The sequence below is a fragment of the Thunnus thynnus genome, chromosome 1 (genome assembly GCF_963924715.1).
Source record: "Thunnus thynnus chromosome 1, fThuThy2.1, whole genome shotgun sequence".
Lineage (NCBI taxonomy): Eukaryota > Metazoa > Chordata > Actinopteri > Scombriformes > Scombridae > Thunnus > Thunnus thynnus.
In genome coordinates this window covers 23,425,648-23,453,147 of record NC_089517.1, presented here as the reverse complement: position 1 = coordinate 23,453,147, position 27,500 = coordinate 23,425,648, and the positions used below count along the sequence as shown (strand labels likewise).

The window sequence follows — 27,500 nt, the reverse complement described above, 5'->3', positions numbered from 1 at the left end:
AAAAATTCAGCATGTACTGTCCGGAAAAGTAATCCCTGTGCAATGTGGACCATACAGAAATGTAGAAATACGCAACACAATGCAACATATAGTGTATTCACTGGAGAAAGATTCTGTCGGGTAATGTTTTGTCTTACCATCGGTGGATACTGTGGTTTTGCAATAACAACTTTTTTTGGTTGGTTATACCTTCTTTTTCCCCATCTGCCTTCTCTCTCTCTGCTGTATACTCTACAGTATAAAATAAATACATTTAGTACCAAGAAGTTAATGCAACTTAATCTGATTAATGAAGACTGACACATATCAATTATAAAAATGGGAACCTCAGTATATCAGTTCTGCCTTAATGACTTCAGTTTGGTTATTGTTGTTTTTGTTGATTGTTTCCTATTTGTTTACTTCTAGGCTAACTGGTACAACCCTGCCCTCACCAGTGATATCAAGTAAGAACTGGCTTCGGATACACTTCACCTCAGACAGCAACCATCGTAGAAAAGGATTCAGTGCTCAGTACCAAGGTATGTTACACACACTACCTCACTCTCATTACTTAAATGTTCTTAGCTTCCCTTTTTCATCTATAGTATGGTGTGAACACATCTCCGGGTGTGTGTGTGTGTGTGTGTATGCATGTTAGGAGCTGCATCCATATTGAAGGTCACTTTTATGGAAAGGAATCTCATTTAGAAACATTTAGGTCCCACGCACCTGATATTAAACTGGTTACATCATCTGGATAATGACAGCCAATCCTTGAGCATTTGCATTTAGAACCGGTATTAAAGGTAGAGTTAGCAATTCTAATCCAATACACATTTTGTCAAATTCAGTGAATATCTCCTCATGGTCAGCTAGCTGTCTGCTCTTTGTGTGCGCTGAGAAAAAAATCTGGTTTTCATACACAGCACTGGCTCTGTAAATGAGTATGTACAGTGGCTCGGAGGGGGAAGTCATCGGAGTAGCTGTCTGTGTGGAGACATGACACACTCCCATCTCCAGCTCCCGTTAAATGGTGGGGAGGGCTGGCGAACTGGAGAGAGAGATGTCGTGGCAAATTCACATAGAGAGTGTTTTCTCACAGAACAGATATGCTTCCATTTTATTAAATGTATCAATCCACACTGAATCCGAGACAGTCTCACAAAGACCCCCTCATGTTTCTTTACGCTCTGAGTCTGCTTCTGTCACATTTAGTGAAGCGTAATCTGAGCAGGCAGCTGTTTAAAACACACAGATATCCCGCTGTACATGTGTTTTCAACTTATTAACTGTATCAATGAGTCAATAAATACAAACACTTTCGATTTCTTCCTGTGGAGCCAACATGCCGCTGTCCTCTCAGCTCCCGAGGAGCTGCAGCTGACAGGCGGCTGCTTCTGTGTACAGAGATGCTGAACGCAGGTCAAGGAGAAATGGGGAAGCTGCATAGAGGCAGAGAGTGTGGATGGACTGTTGTGCTCACATGAGACAATTTTTTTTTTTCTCGCTCGTGATAAAGTGTGAGAAGAACAGAAGTGACTATACAGCTGACGCATCGTTCTGGGTTCTGCCATTTTTCTCTTGTTGCCTTGGCAGTGTGCGTCCATGAATTTGGGTGGCGCAGCTTCTAAAGGAGCATGAAGGGAGGGGTGTATTTGTTTGGGTTCTTAGTTCAAATATCAACAGTCTTTCTCCAAAATGACTGACTCTACCTTTAATAATATATCATGATTATACCCATATCGGGATTGGATCTGAAAATGCAAATTAGCTAGGTGGGGCTGGCGACTTTTCATCAGACATGGCTTGTTCCAGGAGGAAAGCAATGCCGTGGAGGGGCGTCATTCATTTTTTGTAAGAGAGGACTTGCTGCCGCTACTACTTGTGCTGGGTGGATTTTCCTTTTAAATTTGGTCATGCTGTACAGATCGCATTTACACCTGGCTGAGATCTGATCACAATGCGAGCCAGACCACCTCCAAATGTGGTCTGGGCAACCCAATCACATTCTGATTACAGTGCGTTTCTAGTGCATTTGCACCTTGCATTAACATGTGGTTTTCCCTTATCCAGATAGGATATCCAGATACAGTTTGCTGTAAATGCAGTGTGTATATAAAAACACAAACAAGATAGAACTTGGAAGTATCAGTGTGTTTGTGTGTGTGTGTGAGTGTGTTTGGGTTTTATGGGGAGGTTCTTTGCGTTATCTTCATATGATTGAAAATAGCATTTACCGGGGACAGAAGTTTGAAATCACCTGACTGGATTTGCTGGGCCATTCCTGTCATCTTATTGACTGGTTATATGGGCAAAATTAGCTTATTAAGGTGAATATTAGTGCCTCAGATTAAATTGGCTGCTTCCAATACAAAACAGGGTGATCCAAGAGCTGTCTGTCTTCCTGTGTGTCTCACTTCCTGTCTCCCTCCATCCATTTTCTATTCAACTTAACCTACGTCTCGCTTCCTCAGTTATTGGTCCTTGTTCTTGCCTTCGGTGCTTCTGTCATTTCCTCTCTGTCTGTCTCTCCTGTCGTGTGTGTTTGTGTGTGTGAGAGAGGGAGAGAGAGAGAGAGAGATGTGCTTTTCATGCCAAGTCTATTTCTCAGCAGAATGTAGTTTGGTCGTAGCACAGATTTTTCTGTTGTCCTCTGCAGTGCTGATACTTAGGATAAAATAGATGGAATAATTTTTAATAATGCTCCTCTCCTTTGCTCTTCTTTTTTTCTCTCTTGTCCCCACTTCTCTGTGTCTTTTAATCTCCTCTCATTTCTCCATGTTCTAATTTTCTGTTTCTGCCACAGTTGCATTTGCTGTAGGTTTGTTATAGGAGGAGTGTGGAGCACTTTCTGGAATGCGCACATACAGTAGTTGATGTGCACCAAATGGCAACCTTGAAAAGGATAAGCTGTTAGGGAAAAAAAAAGATGTATGGTAATTGAAGTTTATAAAATTTGATTCATAATTCAATTAATAACCTTCATCTCCCCTCATTTCTGCAGTGAAGAAAGCAATAGAGTTGAAGTCCAGAGGAGTGAAGATGATGCCCAGTAAAGACTCCAGTCACAAAAATGCTGTCTGTAAGTAAACTACTGTCTGCTGTTTGTGTGTGTTTGTAGATAGTGCGACTGTACGTCATTTAGACAGTCCTTTTTACACACACACACACACACACACACACACACACACACACACACACACACACACACAAGCACACACTGTATGTACACAAGGACACACAGCTTGCATCCATCTTTGATGTGGCAGGGGCTGGGATTTCATCTATTTTTCACTGGGGTTGCCCTTCTAGGAGACAAGAATTAACACCACACTTTCTGTCTTTTTCTTCTTCCCAGCCAACGGTCACGGGTGCATATAAAACCGGTTATATGAATAGGGGTTATTTGTGTTTACAGAAGAAAAATATGTGTATTTAAAGATGTAATATATTTAAAATACACCCAGCAAAGAAAAAATGTTTTTTCTCCTAACAGTCAAGTTCTGTTCAAACTATTCCTACATTTCATTTCATTACAAACCAATCAACCATTATACATCTCTTTTTTATAATTACTTCTTGATGAGCAAAACAATCAAAAAGAGCACAATAATGAAAGCTACTATTTCAGCATGTGAATGTTTGTGTCACAGTGTTAATGCAAGTGTTTTAACTTCACAGAGGAATGTGAAAACATAATGTTGCATGTACTGTGAACAATATTCTTCTGGGGTTTTTTGAGACTAAAATCAGTATGGTTTATGGTCATTTTGGAGGCAATCATTTGTGCTGTTCAAATCAGGGCTGGCTTGTCCAACTCTTTTTTGAGACCCTAAGCAAAATCTGATTGGCGTGTCCACACTTGCACAGCTATCATGTTTGGATACCAAAAGATGTATTCATGAATATCTATTTTGTTCTGCTGGTTTCATACATTTTAACTTCAACTACATTCTCAAGCCTCCTGTTGTTACACACAGTGCACCTCCCTGTGCTGGAGTCAGGAAGATAATCTAACAGTTCATAACAAACTCACTGCAGAATAGTGACTCACTTTCTGCTGGCTGTTGCTTCCTAGAGGATAAGTCTTTGTGTCATCCATTTCATCTTTTCAAACATATTTTAAATGTATAAATTTCCAAAAACTAAATGGAGTCTGGATGTTTTGTGTTGCAATTCCTCCTGGCCAAAGTTGGAAATGTGCCCACTGCATCTTATTCATTCCTTTTGGCTGTGTGGCCAAGAATCCAGATAAGAAAGAGACACTGTAGTCTCCATCAGGTGGAGTAATTAATGGGTAATACATTTTTGACAGCCCACCTCTGAGACATATTGTAAATGAGTGGAGTGCAATCCTATAGTGAACATGAATGACGGCCAATATATGCAGTATAAGTTTAAAAAAATGCTAAAATATTCCTTTAATTTCTGTCTTGCGACAGTATTCTCTACTGTCCTCTCTCCTTTACTGTCCCATTTTAATGTGCTCAGTGCTTTACCTGACACATTTTAAATAAAGCACAGAGCACAAAGCCTGGTGCACATGTATATCCTACATTTAATTGCAATGCAATTTAAACGGTTACCTTTCACCATGCTGTTTGTGATATGGTGAAAGCTACATCTTGTACTTTTAAAATTGTACAGTGCTTAGAGTCTTGAATACAAAGCATGTCTGTATGGCAAAGCTATTCATGAGATTAATTAGAATTTTGAGGCTGTAATTTATGTGCTGTAAATGGTTTTCAGAAATCCAAAATGTTTTTCTCATCTGCTGTATATACAGTAAAAGGGGCACAGAACCCAGTGTCCCATTATTTTCAGTAGGTATGCAGTGAAAATATCATTAGTCAACCAAGTAACATGAAGGTGAAGTTATTTTCTGAAGTGACAAACAGCACTGACATTGACAACCAGCACAGGTGTGAACTGGCAAACTGTGTATAATAAAATAGACAGTAATTACAAACTAATCACAATAGTTTGTGTTAATTTGAAAAGAAATTACAGATCTTTGGATTTCGGACTGCTGATGGTGATTAGTGTCACACTTCACTCACTGAAACGAAAATGTTTCACAGCGATTAATTTAAATAACCTCTTCCGTCTTTGCTGTTGAGTGTGCTAATGTGCAGAGTAAAACTTCACAGTGTTCTTATTTATAGTGAGATATGAACAAAGTGCTGCTGTCTTACGTTTCATGGTTATCTCAAAAACTGCACAATGACAAAACATAAAACTTTGTCACCGAAGGTCTCAAGAGGATTCATAACTAATACTCCTTTGGAGTGCTTTAATGTTGGCAAGTAATATGCACAGTAAGTACAGTTCATAGTTTATTTTGTAATTTAGACCATCAAAAGTTTATTTTAATGCCCTATACCGTACACTCAGGGTCGGCTTTGTAAGATTTTCAAACCTGATAAACTGTCTTCAATAGCTACAGTTTGTATAAGGATTAGAATACATCAGCTGCTATTTAAAGAGTTGCCCTTTACAGGAAACAAGAGACTGTGGCTAATAAGCTCTTTATTTTGTAAGCTGCTGAAGCTTTTCTGTGTGTGTAATGTTTGATTTGTTGATCCAAATGGGACGTGTTTTTGTGTGGACCTTAGGAAGAATAGTTTTTTACCTAAGTGGAAGCTAATGGGAATCCAAATAAATGTTAACATTATATTGACCATAAGACAGTAAAACAATGAATTTAATGATAAAAACGATGATAAATATGTCTACAGTCTAGGGTGGCAGACATATTTCTTGGCAGCTTGGAGACGCCTCTAAAACAGTATTCAGATCATGTGACACAGGCTTTTAATTATCACAGAAGCCCAAGCTCATACCTCATCCATTCCTTAACATTTAGCTTCATAATAAAACCCTCATCAATAATTCTGCTGATTTATACGCTCAGCCAAGCATGTGCTAGTGCAATTAACATTAGTATGGTGTTTTTTGTGTGTGCAAATGTGTGTGTTTATGTGAAACAGAAATATTATGTGCTTGTGTACCTCTTCATGTGTTGCATACAATTAAAATTAAAACTGGTGTGTGTGTTTGAGTGCGTGCATGCGTATGTGAGGAGTTCCTCGGGCAAATCAGTTTATTATATTTATCAATGATGTGGTGCTTGGTGAAGAGTTCAGATCTCACAGGCACACTCACTATCTCTCTCTTGCGTCCCTGTCTTACACATATGCAAGCACACACACACACACAGACGCAGGCATATACTAAGTTCTTCTCATGTGAGAGAACTGAATTGAAATTAAGTCAGTCTGGCAAGGCTGAATCTCGTGCATTTGCTTTTTACATGAAGAGCCAGCTAACAATAACATCTTGTTGTGAAGTAACTCTCTTGCCATGGAAGTCTATGGAGGTTTCTCTCAGGCTGCAATGTAAATGTGTATAAATAAATTACAATACAGCTTTAGAAAAGTGAGGTTCTGCATGTCTCTTACATATACATTACAGTAATGTAGTGAAAACAATACATGAAAACAAACTCTATCTCTGAACAAGCAGCAAAGCTCAGCTGCAAAAAGTCAGTTAACCTTAGGACTTGTAATACACTTCTGCACCAGGGGATCCCGATCTCATTGCACATTGCCCTGTATGGATTTCACCTTGATACTGATCACAGTGATCACCAGTGTGTCCTGCATGCGTGTTAAAAGACTCTCAAAAGTAGCTCTCCCACTTGTAAAATTACAGCCACACTGTAGAGAATGTGCTTTGTTATCTGTAATCATTATGTGGAGCCAAAGAATGATGATAATGTCTGTTAGCTGTGTAGTCCAGGGATCCCTTAAGCTGTTTCAGCCCTGGACCTAAATGAGAAATTTAGTATCTCACCATGGGACCCATGCTCATTAAAACATACTAGCATTTTTGTCATGGGGACCAAAACTGAGTAAATATGGGTTCTTGCACTGAGTCGAAGGCTCAGTGAGGTTAGACCAATGCAGTACACTTAGGCCATGAGGCTAGAAACTAGGGTCATTAAAACATTAAAAAAGTAAAGCCAAGGTCCATTTTTGGTCCCGGACCAGTCTTTGAACAACACTTCTTACACCGTATGACTCCCAGTGGTGATATTATAGCAGTATGGCAGAGAATGTGCAGCCTTTATGCAATATATAATCATTACAAAGAACCAGAGACTGATGATAATGAGTTTTACCTATCTAGAGAATGGAGTGCTTATGAATCATAATCTAACAGACTGTCTGTAACAGCCTCTAGCCTATATTAAAGCACAGTCTAATAGATAGACACACACGAGAGTAAGTTCAAATCAGTTTGAGAACGCTCTATTTATGAATAATTCTCCGAGTGAGTATTGATTAGAATCCTGTGTGATACTGGAGACAGATAGATTATTAAAAGATAAAATATTAGATTGATGTATTAAAGATAAGATACTTTAAAGACAAATACATGAAGTAAGAGTGCCAACTGGAACAATGTAAAAAGGGTGCAAATTAAAGCAACCCATCTTGTAGTTACCCTCTCTCAGCAGTAACATTAGCTTACTGCTGAGGATGTGTCATAATTATAGAGAGGCTGAAAGATTGTGATTAAGGAGTTTTACTCCCCAGACAATGACCTAGAACTGCAATGAATCATTGTGAGAGTGTGAGTTAATCAGTGTTTTCCCCTGGATTATCAGGCAAGGTGGTACAGGGCCGCTGTCTACTCAAATGAAAGTAACGCAACCACTTGGAAGTTGCAAATAAAAAAGATGGTACGACGCAACTGCTAAGTAGTTTTAGGAAAACCTCATAGTAATGCTTGCACCAGAATATTAGATAATATTGTATTATGTCACATGTGGCTTTGAGACGGCATCATACCAAGTGTTTTTATGTGAAGAAACTTACGCTTTCAAAATGACAAAATGATGCCGGGAAGATGACTGCAGAGTTCAGCTTTTGGCTTGATTGACCTGTGAACATGAAAAGGTGGAGGAGAAAAAGAGGGCAGAGTGGATAAGAGGCAATGAGAGGAGCAGAGGAGAGGAGCGGAAGAGAGCATATCAACAAACTGCACTTCACACATTTCTCCCCTCATCCAGCCGGCATCTGAAGAGCAGCTCAAAAGCTCTTACCTGAAACACATGTCAGCTGATTACACACACACGCACAAACAAAATTACTGTCCCACACTCTCCCTGTGTCTTCCTCTCTCCTTGCGCTCTCTCTCATTGTCTCTTTGACTGTTGTTTCTTTTTAATGGTTCATCAGTCATAGGGGTGGGCGGTATGGCAAACATATCATATCACCATTTTTTTCAGGCAGGATCACGATCCGCAATTTTATTATGATTTTTTTTCATGTTGGTTTTTAAGACTATTTTGCAAGTCACTGAACAGTACTCAAGATTCAAGATTCATAAAACTTTATTGTCTATCACATGATAGAAATTCGTCTTAGGCTAGGGGCTCACAAACAACATAAAAACATACACCCATGAAAGACTCACATAACATTACATTAACACACAAACAATTCCATAAATGAGTAAGAGCAGGTGTGCAAACCTGCATTAAAAAGTAGTGACAGTCTATTTGGCCTTGTTTAAAATGGATATTGCAGTGGGAAACCAAACTAACACTACAACCAAGCTAATTTCACAGCTGAAAAGCAAACAGTCGATGTTTTATAGAAGCGTTAGTGTGTTGTTTTGGATAACTAGCAGGAGGTGCACCATTATAAAAAGACACCAGCACAGTACACCAGAGCAGACATCACGCTAACTTGCGGCATGACAGAAGTTAGTGCTACCAGTTAGCAGGTGAGCTAACCGCTAAACGGTGGTGTTTACCTGCAGCCCAGCTGTCAGTTTAACATGATGTGTAGCAGGTGAGTTTCCTAGCAGGACACTAAAAGTGCTGTAGATTTCACAAACACGCTACCAAGCATCAATTCTGTGAGCTAAGTAGTGAGCTGGCGATGTGATGATGCTCATACAGGTGGCTGGCTCGACACAAGCACTGCTGCTCACTGTTTCGTAGCATTCACCGTTAAAAACAAACAGTTTGGGCTCCTGATGCTAACTGTGCAGATAGTTTGCTCCACTGTGAGCTTGTTTTTACCCTAAATCATTGTCGCTGGAGGTCAATTTCTCCAGCAGAATGGAAATGTGACGAGGCGCTCGCCATGTTGGTGCTGTTACTCATTAACCTCCTGCTAGCAGACTGCGCTCCATCACAGAGCTGAACTGATACAATGTGTACTGTAGCACAATACTAAAGATGTCTCTGTAAAGGCAGATCATGGAGACATTTTAATCTAATATTGTAGTAATAGTTTTCGATCTAATATTGTCATATTGCACACACCTAATCAGTCAGTTGTTATAATAACTCAAATTCTGGCTTTGCATTCTCGATGCAAATGTCTTTTGCTTTTATCCGTCTTACTACATCTACATCACCCTCTAAGCCAGTGGTTTACGACTCCTCTCCAATTCCCTAAGTCAGTGGTTTGTAACTCTTTTTGTATGGACAATTTCAACAACAGTTTTCTGAAGTTGATGAAAACAATACTGACAGCAAAAATACAAAACCAATGACAACCTGAATGTCCATTAATTAACATTTTAAACAAAAAAAAACATCCCTAGCTAACGAAATGCCTCAGAAAAGATTTCATAACATTGTTTAGCCACTTTTTTTGACAGTGTGTTCTGCACTTTTGAGGAGGATAATACCAAATTAGTATTATGCATTTGCATATGCATATGCAATTTCCACTCCTAGCTTTTAAACATATGTCAAGATACCAAATAGATTTAAATTGGGTGGATAGTTTTCAAGTTTGTAAATTACTTTTGTGTCACACTCTCTTGAGTATTAATGATAGCCAGAACTAATAGTTTATGATACAGTCTTGCCTAAAAAAAAGAACAGTTGTCATGTCTAATCCTGTTGCGTTGAGGGCTAATGGTAATGGCAGCCAAGAGCCACATAATCTCTTTATGCTTGTTGGCATGTCAAATACTGTGTAATACTGGCTGGTCATTGGCCTCTTTCTTATTTATTTATTTATTTATGTAAATTTCAGGGAACAGAGTAAGTATCAGTGTTACAGAAACAGAAAAGATGAATAAATCAACAAATAAACAAACACAAAGGGTAAGAAGACAAAACAGGAATAATAATTTGACATCATTTTTCAGCCTGCTCTCTGAACAACTGGGTCTGGATCTCATTTCCATATAAAATCTATTAGCGGACCCCAAACCTTATAAAATCATACGTGCCACATTCATGTCTTGAACAAACATGTCACCTCTAACCTGGTGGTGTTGAGGGCCAGTGGTGATGGCAGCAGCCATATAATATCTTCATTCTCATGGTGGTTGGACTCATTGGTGGTTAAAGCACGACTTCAAAACACACAGTTCACTGGGATATTACTTGCTGTTCGGGGTGAGTTTGTTCTGAATAGTTTGGGATAAATGGCAGGATGAACTGAGTCATTTAGGGAGTTGAGACTGTCTATACAGTAGGTGTGGGCGGCTGGCGCGAAGAGGAGTATATTACAGACGTCAGAAATGCCAGACATACATGGGCACCAAGGAGAGAATGAATCACTGTTTCTCCTAAAAACTTGAGTTTTAGAGATGAAAGGTTTGCTGAAGACACTTTGATGATATGGAAATGGCGTTATGCATCATAAGCTTGTGTTTAAACGTTGAATGGTCTTTTAAGTGCAAATATGGGATTAAGTCAGTTTGAGCATTTTTGACATCAGCCCAGCAGTGATATTTGGCAGCTTTTTTTTCTATAACAATCTCATGTTGTTTGCATGAGCTGGATTTGTTTCGGCAATATGAACCTTTGTATATGATGCCAATGAAAGCCATTTGAACATGAGTGAGAGAGAGAGAGGGATGACAGAGCACGACAGTGTGTTATAGAGTGTGTTTGTGTGGTGATTTTTGGACAGAACATCAAAAACACGGCAGAGCAACAAGACAGCTTGCTCTGTTTGCATCATATCTCACACAAACATGCATACACAGTGTCTATACACTCACAAACCCTCAGCACACACTCATCACACAATCACACAAACACAGCAAATCATTCATCCATCTTTTATGCCAGGGTGCACAAAACTTCGGCATCCCCTTGTAAATTGCAGCTAATGTGTGAGAGAGAAAAAGCATGGTGAAGCAAGCTGAGAATACAAAAGTAGAGAGGAGTGAGTGTGAGAGGCAGATGAGGAAGACAGGAGGAGAGAGAAAAGAAAGCTAGTGAGAAAGATTCATGAAAAGATGGGCAGAAAGAGGCCAAAAGAGGTCACATATTGCTCTTTCTCAAGGTCCTATTTTATAAACCTGTACGATTTTCTCTTCTTTTATTATCTTTTTTTTTTTTTTTTTTTTTTTGCTCTATTGTTGTCCCTTTTCAGCATTCTCCTCATTTCCTGCAATTTATTCTCACCTTCCTTTCCCTTTATTTTTTTTGTGTTTTGCTAACCATCATGATTCATCCAAGGAGTTCCATTAAGACAGAGCTGGTCTAAACTGGTTTCTGTCATGTTGTCTGGTCTAATTTACACTTACATTACGTTTTGGGCATGCAGCAGATGCTCCCAAGCAGAGCAAAGTCTGAAACAAATGCAAGATCCTGGATATGAGCTGGACAAAAATTGTCATGTGTTTTGCTTTTGTGCTTTTTTTAGAAACAGAACAGATCATGCAGATAGATAAGCAGGGAATGAGATGCTGAAATGTGAGAGTATAGTCCTCTTCATTAAATTGATGTTGGTTTTCATTTCCACCACCACAGTCGTTCTGCCATTTTAATTTTAAGCAAAACGTATTGTTTACTATTTCTTCCTAAAGGTTTTATTAAATTTTAAATCTGGACATGCTTATGAGCATTACAAAGACAGGCAAAAGGGAATAGAAGCATAATTCTTTAAAACAAACTGAGCAACTGGTTTCCTTATGTACTTGAAAACTTATGAGTTTCAAAAAACAACTTGCACCACTAGCTAACTCACTCGAATAGTCTTTTTGAAAAACAAAATAATTCAGCTAATGTTTTTTTTTTTCACATTTTGCTACTTGTGCACATAGTTGGCTGGTGAATAGCAACAACACATAAACAGTTACTCTTGTTAGTTTTGAAACTTGGGAAAAAGTTTCAAGATGTCAGGGATGATAATGTGTCTTTGTGGGAAAAAAATGTATATGTAAGTTTTCAGGGATGGAAAAAGTATTCAAAACCTTGGCTCAAGGAAAAGTAGCAATACCACAAAGTTAATGTAGTGGTATAAGTATTACTTATATAAAAAGTGACAGGCCATGCATTTAGAAATTTCATGAATTAAAATTATGTAAGGTAGCCTATTGGCAAAATGCCATTTAAGGATCAGACATAAGTATCAGAAGTACAGTTATTATATTATTATTACTGATAAATTAATGTGTAAGCAGTACTTTACTGTTAGCTGTCGACGTGGAGCCTGTTTTAATTACTCTATATAGAACTGGGTAACTTAACTATATGTAAAGCATCATATTTATAACCTCTTATGTTTAGTGTACAACTTTAATCTGTAAAGCAACTACTAATTGTCAAAAAATATTAGGCAGTTAGTATAAAGTTTCCCTGTGAAAAAAGTAGCATGAAATGGAGATGCTTAAGAAAAGTACAAAAATCTTAGTCACTTTCCAACATTGGCAGATGAAATTAGAGCTCTGTTCAGGGACAGCTAAAGTTCAAAAGGTAACTAAACTGTTCACAGTTATGTTTTTTAATGATGTGAACACATTACTACACTGAGTCTAGCTTTTGAATGCATCCTGACCTGAGGCTTACTAGGCTATGGCAACTGACAATTTATATTTATATTTCATATTAATAATATGAAGCATGACTGAAATATAGGCTAAAGAAACACTCAACAAATGTAAATTGATTATCCACGTGTCTAGCAGTTACCACTTTACTATTTGTCTAAAACAGTTAGCTAGCGGTAAACATTTACATTAAACCTGCAGTGTGGTACTTTTACATATAAATGAATGTCACACTCAAGCCCTTGCCAAACGAGTTCACACAATGCTGTTTAAACATATCACTGCCAGATAAATCTCTCTTGAATCTGGTGTCTGGTTTGAGATTCCCACGCTGGCTGGATGAATGCATACCGCACATGCTCTATGGGCAGGGCATGCACGCCAGAGACCTTCCAATTAGCTTTCTGCTAACTCAAATGGGGATAAAATAAGTTAATCGTTTGGCTCCTCTAGACTTTCCAAATGTTATCGGGCAGAATGGATCAAATTCTGACAGTGAAATAAGTCATTTCACGGGGGTTGTGTGATGCTCAAAAACTATTTATCCACGATTTCACAGCTGCAACAGTAGTGACGGATTAGACCACAGTGGAGCCTATGATGTAACCACGTCAACAGTGTTTTTGTAATTACTCTCTCTGCCAGAAGGAGGAGACAAAAGACTCACACTCCAGCTTTAACCTTAGTAGCCTACATAATGTTAGCTAGCTAGGAGTGATTTCACTGCTCCTGACACGGTTTGTGACTGTGCTATGCAGTTTCATGTGTATGTTGAGTGAACATTTATTTCCAACTTTTAGTAGTCTGACTAATCTAGTGACTTTACTTTTAGATTTACTTAGGAATTCATAAAATTGGAAAGCTGAGAACATTTAATTTACCTGTTCAGTAACTGTTAGCCCTGCAGTTACAGGGTTAAACATCAGTTTAAGATATTTGGTTGCTGTGAGGGCATTGTGATATCTCAGGCATCAGTGTTTTCTCCTATTGGGCTGTATTTTGTTCCATTTATTCTCAGAACTTATTCTCCTATGGTACAGCACACCTTTTACTTTGATGAATATATTTTCTTTCCACTTGTTTTGTTATAGCCCATGTGAGTGGAGTTTTTCTGTGATCTTTCAGATTATTCTGATGGCTCACGTTTTTGTTAACAGAAAAAAGATCTAATCTCAATGAACTAAACTTTCAGCTGGTAAATTATAATAGACACCACAGCCTATTAGTCTACAACTCAAAGTAGGCACAGTATATTTAGGCAGCCTTCCTTACAGCTTGGATAGAAATCTTACCTGTAGCTGACAGTCCATTTACTTTTTGGGGCCTGGCTCTCCGAATGGCTTTTCAGGTTGTTGGTTTTTTGTATGTACTATACAGGCTTGTAATTAGGACTGTGAGTCAGGTTCATATCCGAGAGCTCAGCCAAAAAATGTTTCAGTTCTGCCATGACATCCCAGAGAGCGAGCAGAGCTGATGGAATTCGGAAACTGAAATTTGAAAAAAATACTGATACCTTAATTATCAGTAGACTTACCAAACAGGTATCTGTGGCTACCTCGGGAGGGTTCAGTAGCTCGTTTGTTCTATTGACATCCTTTTTGCATCTAAAATGGGCCTGTTTCACTGAGGACATTTTAACACATCTCAGTAGGACAAGCACAGGTTTAAATAATAAAATTAATGATGGTTGAATTTCATTTAGCTGTTTCAGTTTCAGAGTTCTAGTATTTCTCATGCTGGCTCACTGTCACACTGTCATGACTTACTGGGACACTTGAATGGAGCAGAGCCATCGTTAATGTTATTAGTAACACCTGCTACTGCTTTTCCTAGTCAAAAAGCTATAGCTCTGCTATAAAATGGCCTATTCAGAAACTTAATTGAAACATTACAGTGTAGTTTTGAGAATTTGGTCCATGTTCTGTCACATCAAATCACAGTTTTTCCTTTTCATGAAGGGAACAAAATGCTTTTTAGCCAATTTCTTTCTCCTTTTGTAGGAGACAGAGATGGTTATACTCATTTTTTGTGTTGCATGGTCTCTCCATAGACTGATATATTACAAAAGGCTGATCATGATAAGGGCGCCTATTGCTGCTCTTTGATGAAAAACTTTATCTTTGAATCTTTATTTTATTATATCTGTCTGATAGAAAAATAAACACAACATGAAAAGGCCTTGTTTTCATATTGAAGACTGTGTATTTTTCAAGCATGTTCCTGAATCAGCAGAGAATAGATCTATTTTAAAATTCAAAGAGAGAGTGCATGCCTGATTATGTGAATTCTCAACAACAGTCAGGGATAATTCTCACAGTTGGAGTTTAATTGTGCTTAACCACTTGACTGTCATCACATATTGAAAAATATTCTGATAGTCGTGGTCATGATGACAAGAATGTTTTTTTTTTTACCCGTCACTTCATCTAACTGTGAAAAGTTATATTAGATCAAGTTTAATGATTTACCTGTCAGCATAATATGATTATGCCCTCCCTAACTATGACCTATACTATACCCTTTGCTATAACCTCCCAAAAACACATTGCTTATCATATATTCTTTCTTTTCTTTTCAGTGAGTCAAAGCGGGCTTGCTGGTGATGTTTGTCCAGATCCTGGAGTTCCAGAAAATGGCAAGAGGATGGGCTCTGCCTTCCAGTAAGTTTGTACTTAATTCCAGGATCACATGCTCATAGTCACTCCTCTACAAGTACGTTGAATATTGTTGATCTCTTGATCAACGCAGTGATCAGTATAATTTTGTTTGTTAGACATGTATAAGCCAGGTTGCAGAAACTCCCTTAAAGGTCTTTTCCTGTACATTCAAGACATAGTGCAGGATGTCTCCAATGAGTTTAATCAGGATTACTCCAAGACAATGTGCTTTATGTCAATTTCCTGCTAAGCCCTACCCTTGGTAAAGTTTTTTGATCGATGGAGGCCATGGTTTTGGATCAGTCTTGCCCATTTATACTAGAAATGTGTTGCTCAGTCCCACAAGACGGTATACTAAATTTGGTGTTAATACAGTCGAAATCCAAAAAGTAGAAGGCAGCCTTTTTCATTCCTTTTGGCTGTTAATTATAGAGCCACCATCGAGGTGACTGGGATCATATTTTTTGTGTAGCATTTGCACATTATTTCCAGTTATGATGCCAAGTTTCATGATTTTAGCTCGTTCCAGCTCATGGCAAATTGAGCAATGGCATAAAAAGGCGGATAATGCTGAATAGACCATGTCCACATGCACTAATCTATATGACACTTCAGATTTTGGTTAATACTTGCCCCTAGTGTATATACACAAAAATTGGTGAAATTCTGTCCACTGGGTTTTGAGGTACATGTTTTCGGCATTTGTAATGCCCCCCTTGGGTCAGGCTCAGAATGCTTTTGATAGACCTAACACCAACATGGACTGAAGACATCTACCAGGACATGTGATGATTGGACAAATGGTAAATGAGTTATGGCCAATTTCCTGCTAACCCCCCCTTTGCAAAGTTTTTTGATCAACGGCAGTCATGTTTTCGGACAGCTTTGCTGATTTATAGTAGAACTGTCTATCTCAGTCCCCCACGGCTGTATACCAAATTTGGTGTTGATGCAGTCAAAATCCAAAAAGTAGCTACCTGTCACATTACTCTTTTTCAGTTTATGCAAATTACCAAAAAAATCCATCATGGTGGATGTTAATGGTCTAATAGGCTTTTTTGTAGAGCACATTGAACTGGATATGTATGTAAAATTTCAAGTCAGTCGGACTGTGTAGAACAATAGGGTTTAGGTGGCATGTGCAAAAGTTTGGGCACCCTAAGAGTTCCGAAGTCTCAGATTCTTTTTACAAGGTCTCAGAACTTAAGCAGCTTGTTAGGCCTGAGGCATGTCAACAGTTGTCATTAGGAAATATCAGCTAGTGCCAATTTCAAAGCTTTAAAAATACTCTGACAAACCTTTGTGAGTGCAAACACTCAGCAACCATGGGTTCCTCTAAGCAGCCGTGTAAGACTCTGAAAATGAAAGTTATTGATGCCCACATTGCAAGGGAAGGCTACAAGAAGATAGCAAAAAGTTGTCAGCTTGCAGTTTCCACAATCAGAAATGTAATTAAGAGATGGCAGTTGAGGGAAACCGTGGAGGTCAAGAGGAGATCTTGAAGATCAAGAAAACTCTTGAAGAGAACTGCTCATGTCCTGGTCAGAAAGGCAAAACAAAACCCCCATTTGACTGCCAAAAACCTGCAGGAAGATTTAGCAGACTCAGGAGTGGCGGTGCACCATTCCACTGTGCAGCGATGCTTGCACAAACAAGACCTCCATGGAAGAGCCAGTAGAAGAAAACTATACCTGCGTCCTCATCATAAAATCCAACGTAAGAAGTATGCAACAGAACATCTACAGATGTCCGATGCGTTTTGGAAACAAGTGGACTGTGGACTGATGAAGTTAAAATAGAACTCTTTGGCCACAATCAGCCAAGATATATTTCATGAAAAGAACACCTTGCCAACTGTTAAGCATGAGGGTGGATCTATCATTCTTTGGGGTTGTGTTGCAGCCAGTGGCACAGGAAACAATGCACGGGTGGAAGGAAGAATGGATTCCACTAGATATCAGGAGCTGAAAAGAGGATGGCTTCTACAACAGGATAATTATCCTAAAAATTCCTCGAAATTCACCATGGACTATGTCAGGAGCTGAAGGTTTTGAAATGACCCTCACAGTCCCCTGACTTAACATGACATAACCAAAATTCTGTGGGTAGATCTTAAAAGCGCTGTGCATACAAGATGGCCTAATAATAGTGCAGAACTAGAAGCGTTTTGCAAGGAAGAATGGGAGAAAATCCCAAAGCCAAGAATTGAAAGACTTTTAGCTAGCTGCAAAAAGTGTTTGCAAGCTGTGATATCTGCCAGGGGGAGGGGTTACTAAGTACTGACTATGTAGGATGCCCATGACATAAAAAGTAACTATGCATTAATGTTTGCTGATAATATTGTGTTTTATGTTCCATAGAGGGGTTCCTAGAGAGGCTGTGTTTACATCTCCAATTAAAAATCACCAAAATATGTTATTTGTTAAGGTGTGCCCAAACTTTTGCATACAACTGTAAGTGGATGCAACCAAATAATCTTCATAATCTTTCCATGCGGTTTTAAAGTGCAAGTAAGAAATATGTTGCCAGATTGCACTCATGATGCTGTGGCCTGCAAGACTGACAATGGATGCAGTAGGATACTAAAACATGGTGAGATTAGTTTATAGTTGATCTCTAATTTTGAGGTTAATGACACAGGACTCAGGGTCTAGTAAAGATTATTATTAACTTATTTCATCAGAAACCACAATGTGTTTTAGTTGTCCCCTGTCTTTCCTTCGCTTATGGATTTCATGTAGATCCCAGGCTGAAAGTGAGTACCACTCTGCTCCTGTTCTAGTCCCAGCATTGGTCCAATGATCACGAAACATCTTCAACAATGCTCTTCATCTTTTCCATGGAGACTGAAGTGTTTTGCGGTTGTGGGCAGAGAATTGTCACATTCACATCTGTAGCCTTTTGGATCCCCCCAAAATAGGAGCTAATCTTTAGTAAAAGAAGGTAATAGTGGCAACAACATCTGTGACAGACCTGCAGATTTAGACATGTTGATGTCGATGTTGTTGGTACCTAAAAAAAAGAAATAGCTGCTGGAATTTTGCCTGTGCCACCTGCAGGCAATGAGTGTTACAGCTGCATTTCTGTTACAGCTGCTTAAGTGTTAAGTGTGTGTTGAATTGAACACTTTTAATTGTTTAACACTAAATTATAAAATTAATAATTGCTGAATTCCATTTAGTTGCTTCAGTTTCAGGGTCCTACTATTGTGCAGGCTGGCTCACGGTCACCGCAGCCTTTGTTTATATCATTAGTAACACCTTTGCTTTTCCTACTATGACAAGTTAAAATGTTTGCTGTGAAAGAGGCCTGTTGTATCACAGTCATCTGAAGCGCATATCAAGTACTCAAATAGAAATACAGTTCTGCTTCTGGCTGTAAAACACTAAATATTATCTTTTAAAGATAGATCTTTGTAAATTTATTTATCACTTATTTCCCTCTAAATATCTGTGACCAGGGTTGAAAGGCCCTGCACTCATGTTACACCTGCGCAAGTGATTTCATTTATTTTGTCTGACAGAGCTCTTCTCAGGACTGTGTGGGCATGTACAGACTTCATTTGATTGAAATCTTCCTCACTCACTTGTTACACCTCACCTGGGAAAATGTTGTATATAACCTTAAGCTGGGCTCAGACTACAGGAGTTTTGGGCCGATTTATTCTCGATTTACCCCTTCCAAAAATTGGAAGTGAAATCTGGTCTGGGACCTTGGTCAGTACCAGTGTTCAGCCCAGATTATCTGGTAATGTGAGGCTTTACAGATCCAATCTTAAACCTCCAGAACTGCTCACTGACTCATCTGGGCTGCCCTGATAATTTCAAACATGTTTGATATTTAGGAGTTAAAATCTGGATGATTACATCACTACTTTCCAAACAGGACCACAATAGCCAATGAGAGAGACAAGTCTCAGCAGCAGACAGTGTTGCCATGCAACGGTAAACATTCTAGCCCTTGAGGCTAATGTTAGCTAGCATACTGCTGTTGACAGATATTAAAACTGACATTTAAAATCTCACCTCTAGTTCTTGCTGAAGAACAGACAACCCTCATTGACTGTGTCTATCCAACCATTTTTTTCATCCAGAGTCGTTTAGCCTTCTGCTTTTGTTTTTTCTCACTGCAAAGCATCACTAAAGCAAGTTGTTGCACCATGTCAGTCTCCATTTCATTTACATCTGCTTCCCTATGAGCTCATGTGAGGTAGTGCATTTCTTCCTCTGCCACAATAATCTTAATAATATCATGTTGTGTGTGTGATACACCATTATTTTTAAATCTTGTATTGTATGCATGTTTGAGGTTAGAGAGAACATCTGTGAAGTTTCTCCTTATGTGCGTGATGCAACCCGATTTCAAAATTGGTTAGGATTTTAAAACTCCTGTAGTCTGAGCCCGGCATTACCTAATCATTCTTATTAGTATACAGAGTCCAGTGACTTCACCTAATTCCATCGTAGCTTTGCCCACCTTCAACTTTAGAAGAGGGAGAGTCTGACTAGGTAATAACTGAAAACACCTGCTGTGCTATTACTTTCTTTTCCTGTAGATGGCCTACATGTCTACATCTGCAGTTTTAAACCACTGCTGTTGTTACTTTATTTGGCAGTAGGTGGTGCATATTGGCTCGGTATTATTGGTTCAGAACTACAGGTCTAAAACTGTTGGTGCTCTAAGTGCATTTTCACACCTGTAGTTCATTTACTCTGGTCCGAATCAATTGATGAGTTGCTACTTTGTTGCATTTTCCCTTTGGTTCGGTTTGGTTTCACTTGGAAAAATTTCAAGCAAACCAAAATGTATCAACAAAAAGCCATGGGGGAGCTGGCACTCTGTTCGTTGGTCAGAAATCGTGTAGGGTTGGCAGGCGGAGAAAGAGGGTCTGTCCCTTTGTTTCTCCCGGGATAGCTATCCAGAGTGGACCATCGACAGAAATGGCATTTCTTCATAATCGTGGTCATCGTTTAGGCCATATACCAAGCCACAATAAAAGGTGCATTTGAACGCACTTCAAGGCAACGTCTAGAGAACAGTATGTTGTTTCATGTTAAAAATGGGTAATATGTAAAGAGTGTCCGATTTTCCTGAAAACTTGATAAAATGAATATGGGGTGGGTGTTCATTGAGAAATGGGTAAAATTAGTAAGATTGGGTGTTAGTCGAAAAATGGGTAAAATGAGTGAGGGGGGGGGTATTACTCGAAAAATGGGTAATATGTAAAGAGCGTCCAATTTTACCGAAAACTTGATAAAATTAATATGGGGTGGGTGTTAATCGAGAAATGGGTAAAATTAGTAAGATTGCGTGTTAGTCGAAAAATGGGTAAAATAAGTAAAGGGGGGGGGGGGGTGTTAGTCAAAAGATGGGTAAAATGTAAAGAGCGTCCGATTTTCAGTCAGCTGAGGAGGAGAAGGGAGTACATATTGAGCACCACACACACACACACACACACACACACACACACACACACACTCACACACTCACACACACAGGGCTACAGGAGCTTGTTTAATCCCAAAAATGCGCAATGCTTCCTGCAGTTGGGTCAGATCACCATCATACCACAAACGAACCGCATCAGAGTTTATTTGTAACGGAACCAAGACCACCTTTTCAACAAGGTCTCGGTCTTTCTGTGTTCACACCTGTCAAACGAACCGCAGCGACGGGATAAACGCCCTAGGGTTCGATTCAACTGAACCTGTTTTACATTACCAGTAACATTCCAGTTTTTATTTCTGTTCTTTACTCATATAAGGATTGTACACAGAGAATGGGAAGAAATATTTCAGAAGTAGGATATTTGAGCATTACGGTTGGATCTTGGCTAATAAACAAGGCCTGGTGGACACAGGGATTTTTAAACGATTCACTCCATGGTGTCTGTCATCTAATCAGTAGAAAGGGAGACATCATTTCATTTAATCACAAGTGAGCAATTATAAAATAATCACCTCTCTCTATGACTCATCCACTTAGCATCAGTGGCAGCTAAATTGTTCATATGTTTCTTTTATGATTATAAGAGAATCAAGACCGGCATTCCATTTTTACCTTTTTCTAAGACTATTTTCAGGCCAAAAACACATAAATGATAATCATCCTATTCTCATCCATAACCACCAACTCCTGCTGCTCCTCTTTGCCATTAGCAACTATGACTGCACAAACTCCATAGGATTATTAGTGGAGTTGTCTGATCTAGTGAAAGTTCATTACCTCCATGTGTGCATGTGTTTGTGTGTTTGCCTGTGTGTGTTTATGCGTAAATGTGCATGCATGTTGGCATGGATGTGTTCGGTGTGTGTGTTACAGGTTTGTATCTAATCATCATTAAGCACCGAGATGCAGCAGCTGGAACAGAATTGTGGTGTGATGAGACAGAACAGAGAGAACATTGCAGCAGAGAAAACAAGAGTTTTTACTGCTGGGCAGTGCAGATATGCAAGAGATGTCTGTAACTTGGTGTGCTGTGGCAGTTTTGGTGCAAAAACAACCACATACACAATTGCCATAAGAAGGCTTGGGGTCTTTTCAAGGATACAGCAATAACATCAAAGTTTTCCCTCCTGTAATTGTACATTTCACAGTGAACGGCTGGATGTAAGGTATTTTCAGTGTCATCAGCATCGCCGAAGTAGCAGAAAACAGCAAAGTGAAAGACCCAACTTTCCGTGACAAAAGCACTAACAGAGAGATTTGGCCAGGCTGTGCGATGCCACAGTGTTTAACAACAGGGTGGAGTCCCTGAACAACCAGAACCCTATGAAGAAAATGTTTGGCCAGGTGGTAGACTGTTGTGTCTATCAGCAGGGAGGAGACATTAAACTTTACAGACAAGACATCATGCAGACTTCCACTTAGATGGCTGAATGTCCCTCTCACGTTTTAGACAGCAGGGTGTTGGAGAGAATGAGGAAACAAGAATGATCTGAACAATGATGAGAGAAAAGGGAGAAGAGACATGAGACATGGAGAAAAAGAGACGAAAAGAGATCAAAGGAAAGCAGACAATAGCAAAAGTCATAAGTGGAGTAGTAAAATTATAAGTGTCTTACAGAAAGAGAGGAATTATAGACTCTAATTGAATGATCTGTGATAGTGATTATCATTAATATCATAACCGTCATTCATACATTATTTCTACAGTTATCTAAGAGGTTTCAACAAGTATCACAGTAACACCTGACTGTGACTTTGTGAAGCATTCAGAATTGGACTCAAAGTTACTATTATTACTATTTTTGACAAGTGTTGGTTACTGTTGTGTCTCCTGAACTAGAGTTGGCTCCAGCGTCCAGTTCAGTTGTGATGACAGCTATGTACTTCAAGGATCTAAAAGTATCACCTGTCAACGAGTCACTGACACACTGGCTGCCTGGAGTGACCACAGACCCATCTGCAGAAGTAAGTTTCACCCATCATTCCCACTGAAACTGGTAAAATCTCCTTAGGTGTGCATGTGTCAAAGCTACAATGAATCCATTTTACTCAATGCATTCATGTCTATTGACAGCATGTGCGTGCTTGAGGAGAATACTTGATGCTATTTTTGTTATTTTGGCTACTATGAGTCTCTAAATAAGATTCATATGCGGTCTTTTGAGAACAAGCATCACAAACTGTTTGACACATCAATAAAATGAGACAAATAAGGACATATGACGCACTAAGACACCTGTTTGAACAAAGGTTTTTCAGCACTGCAGAGCTATAGAGAATAATATGAACATAATTGATATCGCAGTAATTATCACAGCAATCTTTGGCAGGGACGTCTACGCTTTGTCAGGGTTTGGCTACATAGACAACACTTGTTAGTAGGATAAATGTATTGTTGATTTTGGTCTCTTCAGGGAATTTGTTGATGATAATGAATAGATATAATAATGCCAGTCTTATCCTTTAGATGGTATTGACTGTTGCCTGCTGTTCCGAAGCTGCAGAGCACCAATGGCAAAAACCTGTTCACCTTTAGTCATAACCTTGGCCAGTACAACAGACAGAAGGTTTCTGTCTGAGCTCCTCAGACAAAGAGGAAGAGGCAACGTCTGCTCAGGCAGGATGAAAAGTTCAGAACTTAATCAGGAGCCAGGCCATGCAAAGCCCTAAAACTAATCAATAGAATTAATTAATTCTATATATAGCATAATACTAGATAGACTTATTTCATGCCAAATGCTTCTTATTTTTTTCACAGTGAAACTACTGAGATTTCTAATTTAATGCCACAATGTTCTAGCATGGTTGTAGAATCCCTGAATCTGAGTCCCTGGATGAATATCCTGGTTCTGATCAGGGTTTTGGAGTATCCCGGTTATGTGTTTTGTGCATGTGTAACACCTTACCCCAGTTTTGAGAAACTTGCATATGGTACTTGGAGTACGCCAACAGAAAATCAAGATACTGTGTCATGTAAACACTGTATCCAGGTTTCTGAACATTCCCTGTTGGTAGAGAAATTAGTGGCTTAGATGTGGAAGAATCAAAGCACACCTGCACACAGATAATCAGAAACCTGGAATCATGTAAACAGGGATATGAATAACCAGGTTTCTCATGTTACATGTAAATGCCATATCCAGAATATGATCAAAACCAGGATAAAACTCAAAACCTGAGCCAGAAAAATGTCTCAAAAATGATGGATGAGATAAAGTTGACTTACAAAAATACTAACTCTTGAATCATATGTTTCTTTGATCATTGGAAAAAACATTACCTGTTCCTACCAAGTGCCACAGCCACTAATGATTGTCTAGGGGAAAATTATACCCACTCTTTAATGGTGAATGGCTAAAATGTACATGATTAGACTGAATAATGTGAAACTAAATGGAAACTCAGTCTGATTATTAAGCTAGCAGTGTTCTTTTTTTTCTTTTTGCTTTTATTTATTTAGGGGTCAGACACAATATGATGTGCACCTGAGCCATCTAATGTAATGAAAATTATGAAGAATTAGATATTAAATTTTTGTCAGAGACAAATTATATCAGTTTTTGAAGCTGGAGGTGCTCATGCTATTTTGCTGTTATTTGCTAATGCAGATGCTCTAAATGTATAGTATCCATTAAACATGATAAATAATATCACTGTGATTTACATTTTGTTGTTTGTTGATGTGTTAAAATCATGATTTACTTTCTAACTGACTAAATAAATAACTGTGTGAGTGGCAGAGCAACGATGCAGGGGCTCTCACTGCCCACATGTTTACTGACAGTACCATGTTGGGTTTATTGCTCCACAATGAAAAGGCAGACAGCTAGCATACATACCCTACAGCGAACACACACACACACACACACGCACACACACACACACACACGCATATTGGCAACAACTGTCCAAGGGACAATGTCACACACAACATAGCTGCAGCAGTATTTGCCTTGAGCTCTGTGTATGTTTGATGGACAGCCAGTCCCTGTGCTCAGACACATACTGTAGGGTCCCTGTCACATCATATTATAGGATGTGTGTGTGTGTGTGTGTGTGTGTGTGTGTGTGTGTGTGTGTGTGTGTGTGTGTGTGTGTGTGTGTGTGTGTGTGCGCATGTGCCTGTTCTGTGTCTATATGTCTGTCTGTGACTGCAGGAACCTGCCTGTCTTCATGATACTGGCCACTCTTGTCAGGAAGAGACAGTAGAGGTGGAGGGAGAGACTTTGGTGTTCATGGAGCTTTCTAGAGACTAGAAATTGAATTTTCAGCCCAAATTTTCAGCCCAAACACACATTTACTGTAAAAGCAACAGTGGTACTTTAAGAGTAATCTAACACTAAATTGAGTTTGTAAATTACATGTACAGTCACATTATTACACTGTCAACTGATCCTGATAAACATGTGATGACGAGCATTGTTTAAACCCAGCATTCCTTTTAATTATATTGGAGCTAAATAAGCTTCCAAAAATGCTGCATATGCTAAGCAAAACTAGGAAAAATACGTATAAAATAATGCACAAGACATCTACAGTAGAATATATCCATCTGAACTGTGCAGCAAGACAGCCATTGGGTGTTGGATTTGAGCATTTCACTCAATATGCATTACATTTCATATTCCTTCAATGAACTATTAAAATATGCAGATACAGAAAGTTGTGATATTCTTAAACTGTGGAACAAAATGTTTTTCTAACTTTGAAACTACTGAAAGGCACATTTTAATGAAAAATATCAGGAGGTTAACTAGTGTTTTCTCTGCATTCTCCTATTAAGTGAACATTCAGTATAAAAAAAAACACTTTCACAACATGGCGGCAGCTGGGAAATGTACTTTAAAGGTAAATCAGTGGCTTATGTCTTGTGATATTTTTTCTATGTAATTAGATAGTGGTTATATATATAGAGAAAGAGCAATAAAAAAAGAGAGAAAGAGGAAAAGAAGATCGATGGGCTGATACAGTCAAACGAGTAGACAGGCAGAGGTTAAAAATGACTATACTGTAGCTCTGGTGTACTGTGTGTATCTGGTGTTATCACTCTCCTGGGATTCAAACCCATGAGCCTTTCTCATTCTCCACTGAGACTTTACTGTTAATTAGAAGCTGGTCCCCGGAATGAATGGCCATGAATGTGTTTCAGTGTGTCTGTGTTTCAGTGTGTCTGTGTTTATGTGTGTGTGTGTGTGTGTGTGTGTGTGTGTGTGTGTGTGTCTGTGTGTCTGTGTGTCTCTGTGTGTATCACAGTGTGTTTCAGCTCTCTTTTCTAATTAACAGGCAGATCAGTCATCTGAGGTCCTCCTCTCGCTCCCTTTCTCTCGTGGTATTTTTCTGTGTCTCTGTCCTCCCTGTTGCCCTTCCTCCTTCACTTTCTTTTCTCTTCCTTTTTTTCACATAATTATCTTTCACCCTATCTACTCTCTCTCTCCATGTCTTTTTAACAGCTCTCCCTCTTTTCTCTCCACGTTGTCTCTCAACCTGTCTGTATTTGGAAACTTCTTTACTTTAATATTTCTGCCCTTGTACTTGCTTCTCACCCCTTCCATCATCCTGCATTATTCTTATATTTTTGTCATATCCTCTCCTGTCTCATATGCTTTTGCTCCTGTCATTGGCTTTCTTCCCTCTAATGGCAGTGATCGCCTCCAGCTAACTCATTATGATGGATAAAGTGCAAATACTGAGTACGACCAGGTAAAACTTTCTCAGGAGTGTGACAGTGCTTGTTGACTATAACTGACTGAAAATGTCAAGTAAGCCCTTTAACATTATGCTTGAGAGAAGGTTTTTAAGGGGATTTTTGACACAATACTTTTTTTTTTATATACCAAATATCCCTTTAAGGCAATAACACATGGGCAACTTTATGAGGTAATGAAGGCAAGAAATATTACTTTGAGTATCACACAGGACAAAATCAATATGGATAAAATAGAGCACTAGGAAGAATATTATGAAAAATGCAGTTGATAACTGGGATCTGCAGGCTCTTCAGGAGCAAAGGTACTGGAAGTATCCTCAGCAGAGGGGGAGAGTTTTGGGGCAAATGCTTTTAAAGAATCCTCATCTTTACCTTGAACATATATTTTTTGTAGCCACGCTAGCAGTAGTCAGCCAGATGGTCTGTTTGTCCAACACTTCAGTACGGAATAAAATACCCAGTTATTGAATGGGATGCCATTTAATTTAGCACAGACATACTGTGCATGGTCTTGATACATGGTATAATACATGGTTTTGGCACTTTGGCACACACACACAAAATCTCATCAGCAGCCGGTGCTAGTGGAAGATACTCTTATCATTTGAAAGGAATTACTACTAACTACTACATTACAACTAACATTTGCATTCATCCTTTTGAATGTGTTCCCCCCAAAATATGCCATTTTGACAATTATATGCAAGTCTGCAAAAATGCCCAAATTCAGTGCCCAGTCTCAGTTTTGGTTGTATTGAAGATAACTTACCTTTTCCTTTCACTACCACTCCCTCTTTCTATCTTTTTTCTTTCCTAGGTAAGAAGCAATTTGCAATCTGTGAGCATAATTTTGATTACCCTATAAATCTTTTTTTAAAACTCTG

At 38.9% G+C, this 27,500-nt stretch overlaps 1 protein-coding gene across 1 annotated transcript in view; it reads left to right on the top strand.

Moving 5' to 3' along the window:
* The window catches only part of csmd1a (CUB and Sushi multiple domains 1a), a 52,247-nt gene extending 27,161 nt beyond the window's left edge, over positions 1–25,086 (top strand). Inside the window, exons 4-8 of the mRNA XM_067598552.1 lie at positions 409–521; positions 2,987–3,064; positions 15,383–15,464; positions 22,750–22,874; positions 25,067–25,086. Coding sequence (XP_067454653.1) covers positions 409–521; positions 2,987–3,064; positions 15,383–15,464; positions 22,750–22,874; positions 25,067–25,086 — 418 coding nt within the window. The remainder of the gene's footprint in view (positions 1–408; positions 522–2,986; positions 3,065–15,382; positions 15,465–22,749; positions 22,875–25,066) is intronic.
* Positions 25,087–27,500: the final 2,414 nt, after the last annotated feature.